Source organism: Thermobia domestica, chromosome 5 (genome assembly GCF_964235325.1).
Source record: "Thermobia domestica chromosome 5, izTheDome1.hap1.1, whole genome shotgun sequence".
Classification (NCBI taxonomy): Eukaryota; Metazoa; Arthropoda; class Insecta; order Zygentoma; family Lepismatidae; genus Thermobia; species Thermobia domestica.
In genome coordinates this window covers 19,037,171-19,051,123 of record NC_137458.1, presented here as the reverse complement: position 1 = coordinate 19,051,123, position 13,953 = coordinate 19,037,171, and the positions used below count along the sequence as shown (strand labels likewise).

Sequence of the window (13,953 nt, the reverse complement as noted above, 5' to 3'; positions counted from 1 at the left end):
CAAAGCTTATTTTCAATAGCATAAAGTTATATTGGCTTAACTGTTATAACAAAACAAAAAAAAAAAAAAAAAATCTTACACGTGCGAAATTCAGTATGGCAACATTGACCGTACATTTACAAACATAATTTAATGTTGCCACACATACACACATTTTAAAATAACAATCTCTCTCTCTTTTTCTCGTAGCACTGCCACTTTTTTTTTTCAAAAAAAAAAAAAAATCGACGGTTAGTACGCACACGTGTTGCCACGTGGATCATCGTCCTACTTCCCACAGGTGACGTCATCCGTTGCGTCACGTACCCATTATGACGTGGCTACGCACGATATTGCGAATCTCTCGCCCCCTCTCCAGCCCTTTCCCTACTGGTTCAGCTCTACGAGCCCTGACTCCCTCTCCCCCCCCCAGCCCTTGCTTCTAGTGCGTGAGTGAACTTTGTCTTCACTGCAGCAGCTCGAGGGTATTTCTCTCTTTCTTTTTCGCTGATCTAACTCCGCCAAGTTCACGCACATGTACGCACTTGGATAAACAAGTGAGGAAGTGTGCGTGGTGAAAGTCACGTGTACTAAAACAGAACGTCCGGTGATGGAGTCCTTTATTCTGTTTTCTTTTTTTCAATGTTATAAACGCTTCAATGAATTGTTTCGCGCACTTGTTGCTTGCATATAATGTATTTAAAAAAGTACAACGAACTCTGCCACTTCGTTACTGATTCATTTCCTCTCAAAACAAGGAAATGGATATTTTTGGATATCGCACACGAAGCAGTCATCGGTGGTCGAAGACAGGAAATTCTTCCTTAGTAATCAGAAGTTTGAATCCAATGACGCCCACTCTGAAAATTTCTCTGGGATTTTCCGTCAGTTTTTACCACGCGAATATCAGTACGGTACATTTAACCCTCCATAGCTCACGTAGTCAATTGTAACATCAAGACACGCGCGCGGAGTCTCACTCCGCAAAATTTATTTATCTTATTTTAATGTATATTTTGTTTTGAAGCAATATTAAATTGTTTAATGGTTTCTTTGCAATGTTTTTGATAATTGCCCACGTATATTTTACAGCACAAACTCCTTTAACAGTTCTAAGAAAACTAAAATTTCTCTATCCGCGGAGTATCCGTGGAATGTGACTCAGCGGCGCGTGCTACGGCGGGTTAAACACATGCCCTGGAAGACTTTCCCTTATTGTTATCATTGTTGATTGTTCTGGTATTTATTTATTTATTTCCTTTTTTCTACAGCAGCGAGGTTAGGGTCATACCTAAAAGAACCTCTCTTACACTTTAAAAAAAAAAAAAAAAAAAAAAACTATTCACTACGTACAAAACCCTGTAATTTGGTAAATTAATTTACATAGATTCAGACAAATTCGTGAAATGTAAAAGAACCGCAAAGTGTTAATAAAATAAGACGTCTTCACATTAGAAACGAAATGACGATAGTGAATCTACGCGACCTTAGCAATTAATATAAAATTTCGTCTTATGGTCATAAGCTGTCCACACTTCACATCGTTTTTCGGAAGCCAAAATAAACACGCAGTTCACGGCTGACAAGAATGTACTAACATTTTCTCGCAGTTTATTTTACAGAATGAACTTAACCAATGTTTCGTTGCTGACTTTAGGCTTTGGTTAAATATTTTCGCCACTTCATAAAGATTTCCAGAAGAAGAAAATAAAGTACCACTTACGTATGACACCTTCTGTGTGAGGAGTTTCCTCATCCGCGGAAGAGTTATCATCCTCTTGAGAAGACAGACGCCTGTGCTTTCGGTTTGGCACTCCTGGGATGCACACTGTGGGCGCCATTTTCAGTTTCCTGTAACAAAACACATAAACAATACTGTGTAATCCTATATTTCAAACAAGACACGTTGTATATACAAAGAGATTATCAATTTTATTCATGGAAATATTTCTCTGTTGGGTTGAAAATTATATACTAAAGGTAACAAAAAGAATTTAAAATTTTGAATAAACTATTTGATTTACAGAATACACCGAAACGCCATGGAGTCGGTTGGTTGATTTCTATTTTCTTATTTCTTTGTGCATTGTAGGCGTCAGCCAGAAAAAAAAAATTAAATAAATTTAAGTCTTACGTCCCATGGTTATGTCGGTTAGGCTAAAGGAGACGGCGATGATGAGAAATTAATGAAAATGGTGGAATGAAGAAAGTGGGGGGAAACTGAAGAACCCCGAGAAAACACACGCATACGGTGTTTGTCCACCACAAAGTTCACTTGGCGCCAACTGGTATCGAATCAAGGACTCTATGCACGAAAGGTGAACACTCTATCACTAAGCCACCACGGTCTCAGTCAGGATAGATTTTTGACTGTTCATTTTCTTAAGCATTTATTCACTTAAACCAACTACGGAAAGCTTCAAGGGGGCTGAAGGTAGTCGCAGGGGGTTGATCCTCTTTGAGTTCGTATTTTGGGTTTAGTGTCCAGTTCACCAGTAAGGCTACGTAAGACATGGATTTGAAGCACAATATGGGATTCGAACCACATAAGCTCCAGCAGGGTATCAAACCCAGGTTTCCCACACCCAAAATCTACCACCACCCACTATCAAACCACTACTCTTACACACGAGCATTGTGTGTAAATAAAACATCCTTCGGCACTCTGGTTCGCTAGATACAAAGTAAATTAAGGCTTTAACCAGTGGCGGATCTAGAAGCTGGGAGGGGGGCAAACCAGAACCCAGAGTATGATAGGTATATCATAAGTTTACTACAAACTTTCCACAAAGAATATATATAAATAATAGCTTAAATTATTTTTGTCATTTAAAAAACTGGGAGAGCCTAGGCCCCCCGGCTCCAGGCTTTGACTAGTACACTTTTAATTGACAAATGGCAACTGCCGTTTACAGTCTCATCAGGCGAGAAGCGCTGAAACGTGTCAAAGATGCCTTTAGAAGAAAAGAAAAAAAAAAAAAAAAAACACTTTGGACATTACACAACACCCAAATGGGCGCCCCTTAATTTCATTCTTCTATCATTTATTTTACTTCAGAGTGTCTGGAAAAAGAGTTAAAGTTTTCTTATATCCTCAGAATCGCCCTTTTCATCACACTGCATGCACCAATTCTTGCAAATTAGAAAAGATACAACGAGTGACGAAAAAACAAAGTGATTTACTTTTAAACAATAGCAAACGAGTTAGAAAAAGCAACTTAAGTGTTCGAAGAAGAAAAAAAGAAGAAGCAGAAACGGGTTATTGCTCTGTGGAAACGACCTGGCAACAGTTCACTGACTTGAAAAGAAGAGGGAAATTGTTGTTTGGTTCACATTTGCGAGAGAACCTGAATCCTGAATCATTTCGGATGAGGTTCGCGTGTAGAAAGGAGGAGATTTTTTTTTTTAATGGTGGGCGTGTACAACAGAAAGAAAAGAAAACATAGGAACTGATTCTTAATCGTCTCAAGGCCAGACGGAAATGAGGTCAAATCCCTAAAAAGAAAAAGCGATTTTCTTTTTCTTTATTTTATTTTATTTTTATTTCTTTATTTTTTTTAGGGCAAAGAGATTTCAAAACTTTGACACTTTAAAAAGAGCGATTTCCGTTAAAGTTTTGAAACTACTATAGAGTTGAAAAGTACTGTAGCTTACCTATAAAAGCTTCAGCTAGGAACAAAAGTTTTATAGATATTTTATTCATAGAGTTCATGGGGTTACCAATATACGAAACAATGGCACATCGTATATACTAATTGCGGCACAAAAGAAGAAGAAGAAATCTTTGCTCGATTGTTACGGAAATGAACTTCGTTTTCAGCACTGAAGTTATGTAAGACATGAACCTAGAACTTAGCGTGTGATTTGAATCATAATTTCCCATTGGGAATCGAACTCGAATCTGTTATATGAGATAATCTAAGTACAGTTTTAAAGTAGGAACCGAACCATATGAACTCCCGGAAGGAATGGATGACAGGTTATAGAGTACGCAGAGGGGAGTATCCGGGTTTTACCCTCCCTAACCCCTTGAAAAGAAAAATATAGAAAATAAACTTTTACTATTATAAGATGTGTATGCAAAAATCCTGAAATAATATGAACTTTGGAGCTTGAACTCCCTCGTTCCCCTACTTCACGTGAAATCATGTGTACTCTTCTGAAACCAGGTCTTTCTCACCAAACAAATCTACGCGATAACAAAGTGTCTCTGCTTAGCCACACCTATTTTTCTGTTCTGTTCCATTGCTCCATTTTAGAAAGTAATGGGCGCCTGAGAAAGTATCCTTCCGTTCTCGAAAATTAGTCAAGAAGAATTGCAAAATATCAATATATTCTGTATCAGTACAAACACACATATGCTATAATATTCGATGCATCTTTTTGCAACCCCAATATACATCGTATTCGTAATCCCATATAGCGCATGTCAACGGGACGATTTTTGGACATGCCACAGGCCTTATATCTGTCCCAGGACAAACAGGATCGCAGTAGAAACTTTACGGATAATGGAAATCGATGGGAGTTCTAGTGGATTTTAATGAGATATGCCATCACGGAATAAAATTTGGAGTCCAGAAGTCATTTTGTGATTATCTATCAATTATCATCATAGGTATTCTGCTACTATTGGCTGGTCACTTGCTGCAACTGAGAAGCTTCCATACTCCACGGTTTTCCATTAACCTCTTTGAGTTTAAGTAATATTTTCCTATTTTGATATCGTCCATTAATTATAGTCTCCTTCGCCTCCTCCCTCCCTTTCCTGCCACCATACCCTCCAGCACATTCCTCATGATACAATTTCTTCTTAGCCAATACCCTAACCAGTTTCTCTTAATCTTCTTAATAATAGCCCAAACTGTTCTTTTCTCTTCCACAATTTCTATAATAACACCTTCTCATTCGTTTTCTGCTCGACCCAGCTATAGTGCTACCAAAATGTCTTGAGCCGTGGCAAAAATGTGAACTAAGGCTCATACCCTCGACACACCCACGCGTTGGGCCAATAAGGGTTCAGCTGTTGCTAAGCAAGAGAGCTTTGGCGAAAGGGAGTGGAATTCCTTCAGCCGATAACAGCGCCTCTAACGGAAGACTAAGTGTCAAGTCAATGTGGTAGGCCCTATATCTTTAATTCTCTCTATTCTTCTCCACACCACATTTCGAAAACCCAGTCGTTTTTCATAATTTTTGCGTAATATCGATATAACTAATTGTTAGTAAATTTTAACGTGAAATCGTACCAGAATGATTTCATGAAATGGAGTAAAATCTATCGGCTACTTTACAGATCTTTGGGTTTAGAAGAAAATAATGTAGGAGCGTAATGATTTGATTGGAATGAAGTCAATCTTACGCTTCCGGATGCAAAAAGAAGGACTCGATTTTAAGAAGGGAAACAAATGTCTGTCATCCAACCCCTTCACCGAACAAAGCCAGATTTTCGTAGTTATTTTAAGCCCCAGGAAACACTTAAATGTTTCATCATATCGTAGTAAATTAACTCCCCAAAGCAAGGTGCGAACAATTATGAATAAAACTCGTTTTAGATTTTTGCGTGGGTGCGAAGAGGAGCAAGTCTCGCACTCGCAATCTTTTGTCGCTGATCCACTTCCGCTAAGTTCATCTGCTCACACTAACAACCTCCGGCTCTTGGGGGGAGAGTATCGCCTTCTCCTCCTTGTAGCTTGTAGTAAGAGCGCGTGGAACATTCAACAGCGAGATTCGTTCCGTTCTGCTATACAAGGGTTAAGAGAGCAACAGTCATAGGTTTCTTCTCACAGACAAAGTGTCCACGTGGAGCTGAAAAAAAAAGCTCTTCCCTCTCCTTCCATCTATGCCGCAAGGTACACGTGTAGCGAAGTACACCACGAGGCCTCGCAAAATATTTGCCTCGATTCCCTCCCCCGCAGTGTTGCCAGATAAATATATTATCAAACGGAGAGGGTGGAGGAGGTACAAAAAATGCTTTTTTTTTTAGTATGAGTGACAAAAGCATTTTTTTTAAGAGGAAGTTTTTCTGGATCCTCAGAATCTCAGAGCAAACACTACTTTTCCCGCCTCTTTTTATTTTACAGCATTCATACATGAATGTCTTGTTTGAATGTAGACAACTCTGGCCCATTTACCTAATTTACTTACCAGGTAGCCAGTGGCGTACGTATAGAGGTGTTTTCGGATTTTACCCTCTCCTGTCTTGAACAAAATATTATTTAAAACATTATCATATTAAGTTATGTATACCAAAATCCTGAAACGAAATGAACTAGGGAGCTTAACCCGTTATCTTGATGAAACTCTGCATACTGGTGGTAGCCATTACTACGTCAGTGAGCAGAGCTACAATGGCCAGTTCGTTACCGTTCTGGTCCGGGAAATGGAAACTGGAAACTAGATATTAAAAGGCCGAAGTTGAGGAATTGAGAATTAAGAGCCCGACATACAGAGCCTGAAAACAATACAAAATTTACCGTTCGTTTTCGTTTTTTTTTTTTTTTTTTATTTTGCTTGTTTTTCATAAGTGAAGGGAGAAAATGAAATGCAACTTACCACAATCATAGATAATGTTATTCTACAACAGAAAATATAAACCTGAAGAATTTTCAGTGTTGCCATCCATAGAAATTACAGTGTTGCCAGAAAAACACTTTCCTCAAATTCTAAATTAAGGCAGCAACTACTAAAGCAACAAATTAAACTGCATTTGATTACGCATCCTGTTGTTTTGGTATCCTGTGGACTATTTTTCAAATAATAGCAGTCTTGGGAAGTAACGTAACGCAAGTAACGTTTCCTAGTAACGCGTTACATTTTTTCCAAAGTAACTGTAACGGTAACGCGTTACAAATTTTTAAGTAACGTACCTAGTTTGCGTTACTTTTTCGCGTTACATTTCGGATGAGTAACTACAATATATGTTTATTTTTTTATCGGAAACAAATGTTTCTTTCCTGTAAGTGAATTTCCCAGAATGGAACAATGGAGCATGAACGATATTAGTGACCGACACTTCCTGCACTGTTCGCCTTTTCCCGTTTCGCCTTATGACCTCTAGCACTGAAATTAGCATGTAAAACCTGTTATCACTTTTCATCTTAATGCAAGGCGGAACGGGAAATCTCGATGTGCATTTTCCCGTTTCGCCTCACGAACTTCATGTTGGTAGGCTTGCAAATACATTCATAGATACAATTTGATTTGTTTATTTACATAGCAAAATATAGTGCCATTTGCTGCTTTTGGAAGATGAGGACAGCCTCAGGGAAATCACGTGTACTGATTGCAAGCACCTGGAAGATTTTGTCTTAGATTTTGACAGCTCCAAATCAATACATTCAGTAAGTGAACTACGAGTGCAATGGTGTTGGTGTTGGAGTACTCTATTTTACTTTGAATGGTGTTGTTTTTATAAAGATGGAGAACGAAAATATTTTATCGTTCGAACATTTGAAAGAATACTTTTTCTTAAAAGCTGAAGATGATTATGAACAGTAGTGGCGTATTTAGGGATGGGGCTTCCGGGCTTAAGTCCCCCTTCCCGAAATCTTACTTACTATAGTAAAGTATACAAAATATCATGCAGAATTTTCACATTTTCAGGCAAAGCCCCACCGAAAAAATCGTAAGTACACCACTGCTGGGCAGAATTTAAAAGTAAAGTGGTGCCCCGGCGGGAAATATTTATCAACATTTAGGGTGCCATAATGACCGACATTCAGTAAGGGTTTAATATGAATAAACGGTGTTCTGATGAGCAGGCCTACTTTATTGATGTAATGTTGATGGTATGTAATATTAGGGTTCTTTTAGAACAGTTTGCATATCCTGAAGTCCCGTTGATTATAGAGTTTGGAACAACTAGCTTTAAAAGATTTATCGATTTTATAGTTAATGGCAATTTTGATTCACCCCCAGTTCATGTATTCTCATTTCGTCAGTTGTAGTGTAATGTTTCTCTATATTCTGTATTTTTAATTTTACATAGCAACATTGTTATTATTATATAATTAGTTTAGCAGAATAATAATAAGCAACCATTTTTTCTAACGCATATGGATGGGCACGAGTCAAGCTAAAACTCGACTCGAATCCAAGTCGAGTCAAAAGTAATATTCTCGAGTCGAGTTCCGAACCGATTCACTGTTTTTGGCGTCGAGTTTCCAGTCGAGTCGAGTTTGATAAGTGGCTCGCTCGTTTTAACTCGTTTTGAAATCATGGGCTGATTACACTGGAAAGCGAAAGCCATGAGAAATGTAAGCTAAGCAGTAATAAGGAATACTTTTAGTGTTGCTCACGAGAGGGGACACTGCTCACATCTCGTCTCGTCTCGATAGCGAGACTACAAGAGATTTATTATAACAAGCTTAGCTCGGCTCGGCTTAACTAAACCGATGGCTCGAGCCGGCTCGCTTGTGGTGAATCATCGGCTCGAGCTGGCTTGGTTGGGATAAGCCATCTGCTCGGTTCGACTCAACTGAGCGAAGGGCTCTAGCCGACTCGGTTGGGTGAGTTGTTGGCTCAGCTCACTTCTCGGTTTGAGTCGATAGTGAATGAGCTGTGAGCCGATCTCCTCGAGTCTTTGACAATTTTAAACCCGGGCCGAGCAGTTTTGAAGATATTTGGCCAGTGCCCTATAACTTTTAACAACGTTTGGCTCGAGCCCGAATACTCAACCTAGACCCTCAACCCAAATTCAGAAGCTCGTGAACAATGTCCTTTACTCCTAGACTTCACGACTACCGAGGTTGGGAATCAACTACTTTTTTAGTATTCATATATAAACCGCCTATCTTTCATGTTTATACACAGTGTTGTTAAAATAATAATAATAATAATAATAATAATAATAATAATAATAATAATAATAATAATAATAATAATAATAATAATAATAATAATAATAATAATAATAGAAGATGAAGAAGAAGAAAATAAGTTGTAGTAGTAGTAGTACCATTGATAATAATTATATTGTCTATGTAAGATACTTGAAGAGAGTACTCGAAATTATATACCAGATTTGACTCGATCCGACTCGACTCCAGAGGGAATTCAAGTCGAGTTGGAGGAAATTTTTCAAGCCGAGTTCTCGGGTCGAGCTCAAAGATGTCTGTTTCTAGTCGAATCGAGTTTCAAAGAAAACTTGCTCGAATTCACTCGTGCCCATCCCTATGTTACATTACATTAAAATGTTCATATAGTTGTCAAGTAAAAATTTTCTCCTTGCATTTACATAAATCGATTCAGAACGTGCAATAATAATAATAATAATAATAATAATAATAATAATAATAATAATAATAATAATAATAATAATAATAATAATAATAATAATAATAATAATAATAGCGGTAGTAATAGCAGTACGGAAAACTGAGGTAATAAGATTTTTCCCACATATTCAAGTTTCGGACCTAAAAGTAACGCGTTACTTTCGAAGTAAAGTAACAGTTACTTTTTTGAGGCAAGTAACGCGTTACATTTTTACAAGTAACTTACCCAACACTGAATAATAGTTGTATTTAGTTTGTAATAAACGAAATAGTTTTAACATACAATTATTAACATTAAATAATAATGTTATTTAAAAAGTAGTTCACAAGATTCTTATGAAATTAACTCCTAAAATGTTGAATAGAACAATAACGACAAGGTTTTTGAAAATTTGAATGAGAATTGGACAATCTACACAAAATATAGAATCGACCAGTGAAAACGCCACGTTTCTAGCACATTGTGGTTTTCGAGATCTCATTGTCGAAAGAATTGGGGACAAACATATAAAGCTAGCATTTTAATATATACAGGATGGATCAAAAGTAGGTATACACCCCTGCATTGATCAAGTATAACATTCTAGTTTATGGGTTTATTTGCTTCGGCTGTTCGAAGCTTAAGATATAAGTAAAAACACATAAAGAACAAATAATAAAGAAACTACCTAAAGTCTACCTGATGGATAACAATAAGAAATGATATAAAATGTAATGAGCTGATCAGTATGGTTCTGTATACCTACTTTTGGGCCACCCTGTAGATAAATGCTATTGTTATCAAATATGATTTTCCTCAATAAGTTATGCAGAAACGAAAACGTTTGAGATACACTGAAGAATTAGGACACTAATATCATGGTTTCTAGACTTTCTAAAAAAATTGATTTGATTATACAATGAATACGTAATTCTCTCAACAGTGAATCTGAAGTATTCCTGCCTGCGGTTAGACCAAAACCATCTGTAACTTTCATGGAAAGGAGAGACTATATACCAGAACAGCCAGATTATGTATAGTAAAATACACGAAATGTTAGTTCCAATAAAAACACACTTGAATGTGTGAAAAGCAAGAAATGATTAGTAAACTCATCTCTTTTTCAGCGATGCAAGGAATCGTTTGTGAATTCAACAGGAAGAAAGAAACCTCCCCAATAACAACGCTGTCGCTTTCTCTCGGAGAAACAATCGACCAGAAATAAATTTTTAAACAATCACAAAGGGTTCTCAATTCTGCCACACAAACATTTTCATTTGTTTATTTTTGTCTTTGTTTGCATGCAACGAAATAAGCTATAATTGTTTTGAACTTTTGTTTTTCAGAATACACGAGGAGTGATCAGAAAATAAGGTTACTAAGCCTGCGGTGAAATGTGTATTACTATTTCATACAACCAATTCAACCAACAAATAGTACATACATTAGTAACAATAGGTTATATTTCAACATTGTCTCCATATTGGTTCAGGTACTTATCGTATCGTGGGATGAGTTTCAAGATTCCATCCTCGTAAAAATTCTGTCCTTGCGTGTTCACCCACGTTGTCACGAAGTATTTTCACCTTCTTGTCTGAAGCGAAGCGACTACCTCCTAGGTGCTCCTTCAAGTGCGGGAACAGGTGAAAGTCGCTTGAAGCGAGGTCTGAGCTGTAGGAAGGGTGGTCGAAGATGTCCCACTGAAACTGTTTCAACAGCATAATGGTCTTCCGGGTTGTATGCGGGCGCACGTTGTCGTGAAGGAAGATGACGACCTCAATGAAAAGTCCTGGACGTAAACTTCTACCAGCTGGCAGTGAATTTCAGTTCGGTTATATGTTTCGCCCACAGAAATTAAATAACTGAGCGAACATCTTCGCGAGACCAGTTTTCCAAACAAGTCGCCACTTGTATTTACCTACAACTAGTTCCGTAGGTAGTGGGTGGTTGAAACTCTGCATGGTTGCCAACTCCAAGTATTAAAATTATCGCACACTCCGCATTCCTCTATAACAGACTAAACTCCAGAAATATCGGCCTTGTAACCTAATTTCTTATCCTTTCTCGTATAAGACATGCTGCCATACAACAAATCAAAGAGTCAACGTTGCAAATTTAATATTTTCAGTCGAACATCAAAATGTTGGTTTAAAAAAAAATATCAGTAATTATTGCAATATTTTTGCTTGTGCAAAGTTGAGTAGAACAATAGGAGTGGGTGCAGTTTTGTAGGTTTCTGCGTTCAGTGGGTGCAGAAAAAGCTGAAATGTTTTAAAATTGCCTCTCTTGCCGTCCTAGGTGCGTGCACAATGAGCTGAAAGCTTTTAAATTCCGTTTCAAACACAAATTGCTTGGTAAGGGCCATGAAGCTTTAAGTTTTACGTCCGACGGTTATTCCGGCTAGGCTAAAGGAGACGGTGATGATAAGAAATGAATGAAAATCTTTTGAGTTTTACGTCCCACGCTTATGCCGGTTAGGCTAGAGGAGACGGTGATGATGAGAAATGAATGAAATTCTGGAATGAACAAAGAGGCATGAAACGGAAGAACCCTAAGAAATCCCATGCACGCGGTCTTTGTCCACCACGAAACTCACTTAGCTCGAGCTGGGATCGAAGCAAGAGCCCCATGCACCAGAGGTGAACACGCTATCACTGAGCCTCCGCGGCCCCTAAAGAACTAGAGAGTGAGAGATGACTACCATTGGTTGAAGGTATAAAAACAGATTATTAATATTCTGAAACAAATAAAGTTGGTCAGTTGAGGAACTCGGAAACTTCTAAATTTGTGGTAAATCATGGTAGAGTATCATTCTTACTAACGATCTTTTTTGGCCACCCCATATATTGCACATCCTAATTTTAAAACATTATTTTGAATTTTATTGCTGCGCCGTATATTTTAAGCACTTTTTTGGGGAGATTTTTCCTTCCTTCAGTACGTGTTTCTTGCTGTATGTATTATGAAGAGAGAGAACGTATGATCAGGAGCGTCATTTGGGAAGGAGAGGTTAACAATTGCCCCCCCCCCGAAATTTTGAGTGACAGATGCTTTTTAATAAATTGTGTGAAAGTCTTATGTTGGTGGGAAATCTTGGCCCTCCCTTGGCAAACTGTGATATGACGTGGGGGTCCACGGCAAAGTAAGTTTGTGGTAGACAACGTCATATCTGTGGATTTTCTCGGGTTCTCTCATTTCCTCCCACATTCTCATTCCACTAATTTTTCCATCATCATTCACTTGCGTTGATCATCTGTCTACCCTTAGCTTAACGGGCATAATCGTGGGACGTTAAACTGAAAAAGTAATTTCATTTCATTTTGACATGACGCTACTGGATATTATTATTATTATTATTATTATTATTATTATTATTATTATTATTATTATTATTATTATTATTATTATTATTATTATTATTATTATTATTATTATTATAGTGTATTATATTTGTAGGTGCTTTGTCACACGCCGAAGAGGAGCGATCTACCACTGAACCACCTTTTGTCTCCAAGTGTTTTTGTTTGCTTGTTTGTTTTTTGTAAAAGAAAAATAATAAAAGTGAAGGAAACCTTTAAAAAAATTGAAGCAAAAAGCAAATGTGGTTGGCACTTCCATTAATAACCTTATACCTAAACTAATCATATCATCCGGCGGAAGCCCATGTGGTTGGGATTTCACGTTAATCAGGAGGTCCTTATCTCTTATCGCCTCGCTGCTGAAAGGGACGCTAAATTCAAATTCAAATCAACTCGTTAATCTTATCACGTAAGTTGTGTCGCAGGAACAAGACACTCAACAAACTAGGGAAAATTTGGAAAAAAAAAAAGAAGGGAAATTTTCTTTCAGTCGAGGGGAAATTTTCTTACAAATACCTACGAACACTGCTTCGTAGCACATACAATTCAGAACAATCTTCAGAAACAATTGTATTTTTTTTCTCCGGAAAGAAAAATATATTTGTAAAAAAAAAATACAAGAGAGAAAGAGAGAGAAACATTACGATGTTGTTCACCTCAAGTAACGCACGTGTTTTTATTGTGATTGTAGCTCGCAGCGATAGAGTGAAAAAAATATGGCATAGAATAATAACAGGAAGGAAACGTAGTGGTTTTGTTTTGTTTCTTCCTAGTAACCTTGTAAAACACCTGCTTCCATGTAAATATATATATATAATAAAAGTGCGAGGAATATCCGCATATACTATATTTTTACTGTATACTATTTTTTCCCCTTTATTACTATTGTTTTTCCCTTCCTTTTGCTACGGTGTTATCATGTTATGTAACCTTCATGAAAACACTGCACATTAATCATTTAAAAACAAAAATAGTGAATGAAAACTATATAGGCTCCTTTTTTTTTATTGTCACGAATAAGAAATTATTAGAAAAACCGTAGGTCGTTACAGCACTAGTTGTAAAGATAACGAAAGTCACAACTTTACCAAAAATAATATTCCATTCTGATAAATTTCATCGCACATTCTTATGATCAAAATGAGAATTTTTAGTTTAATATTCCACGATTATACCCTTTAGGCTAAGAGAGGCGGATAATTAAGGTCGGTTTAAAGGGACAAGTTTTGCCGATAGATGTCACTACACTCTTCGTATCTTCCGCATGTATTTTTTTACCTTTCACGAAAATTAACGATTTCTCTTACAAATTTCAACCTAGAGACTTCAAATTTTTGGAGAAAGAACTTTATAACTTATC

At 37.2% G+C, this 13,953-nt stretch overlaps 1 protein-coding gene across 1 annotated transcript in view; it reads right to left on the bottom strand.

Annotated features, from left to right (window-relative positions):
- Cipc (Clock interacting protein circadian) overlaps positions 1-13,953 on the bottom strand; it is a 127,620-nt gene that overhangs the window by 94,498 nt on the left and 19,169 nt on the right. Inside the window, exon 2 of the mRNA XM_081758284.1 lies at positions 1,703-1,830. Within this exon, the coding sequence (XP_081614410.1) occupies positions 1,703-1,820 (118 nt within the window). The 5' untranslated portion in view covers positions 1,821-1,830. The remainder of the gene's footprint in view (positions 1-1,702; positions 1,831-13,953) is intronic.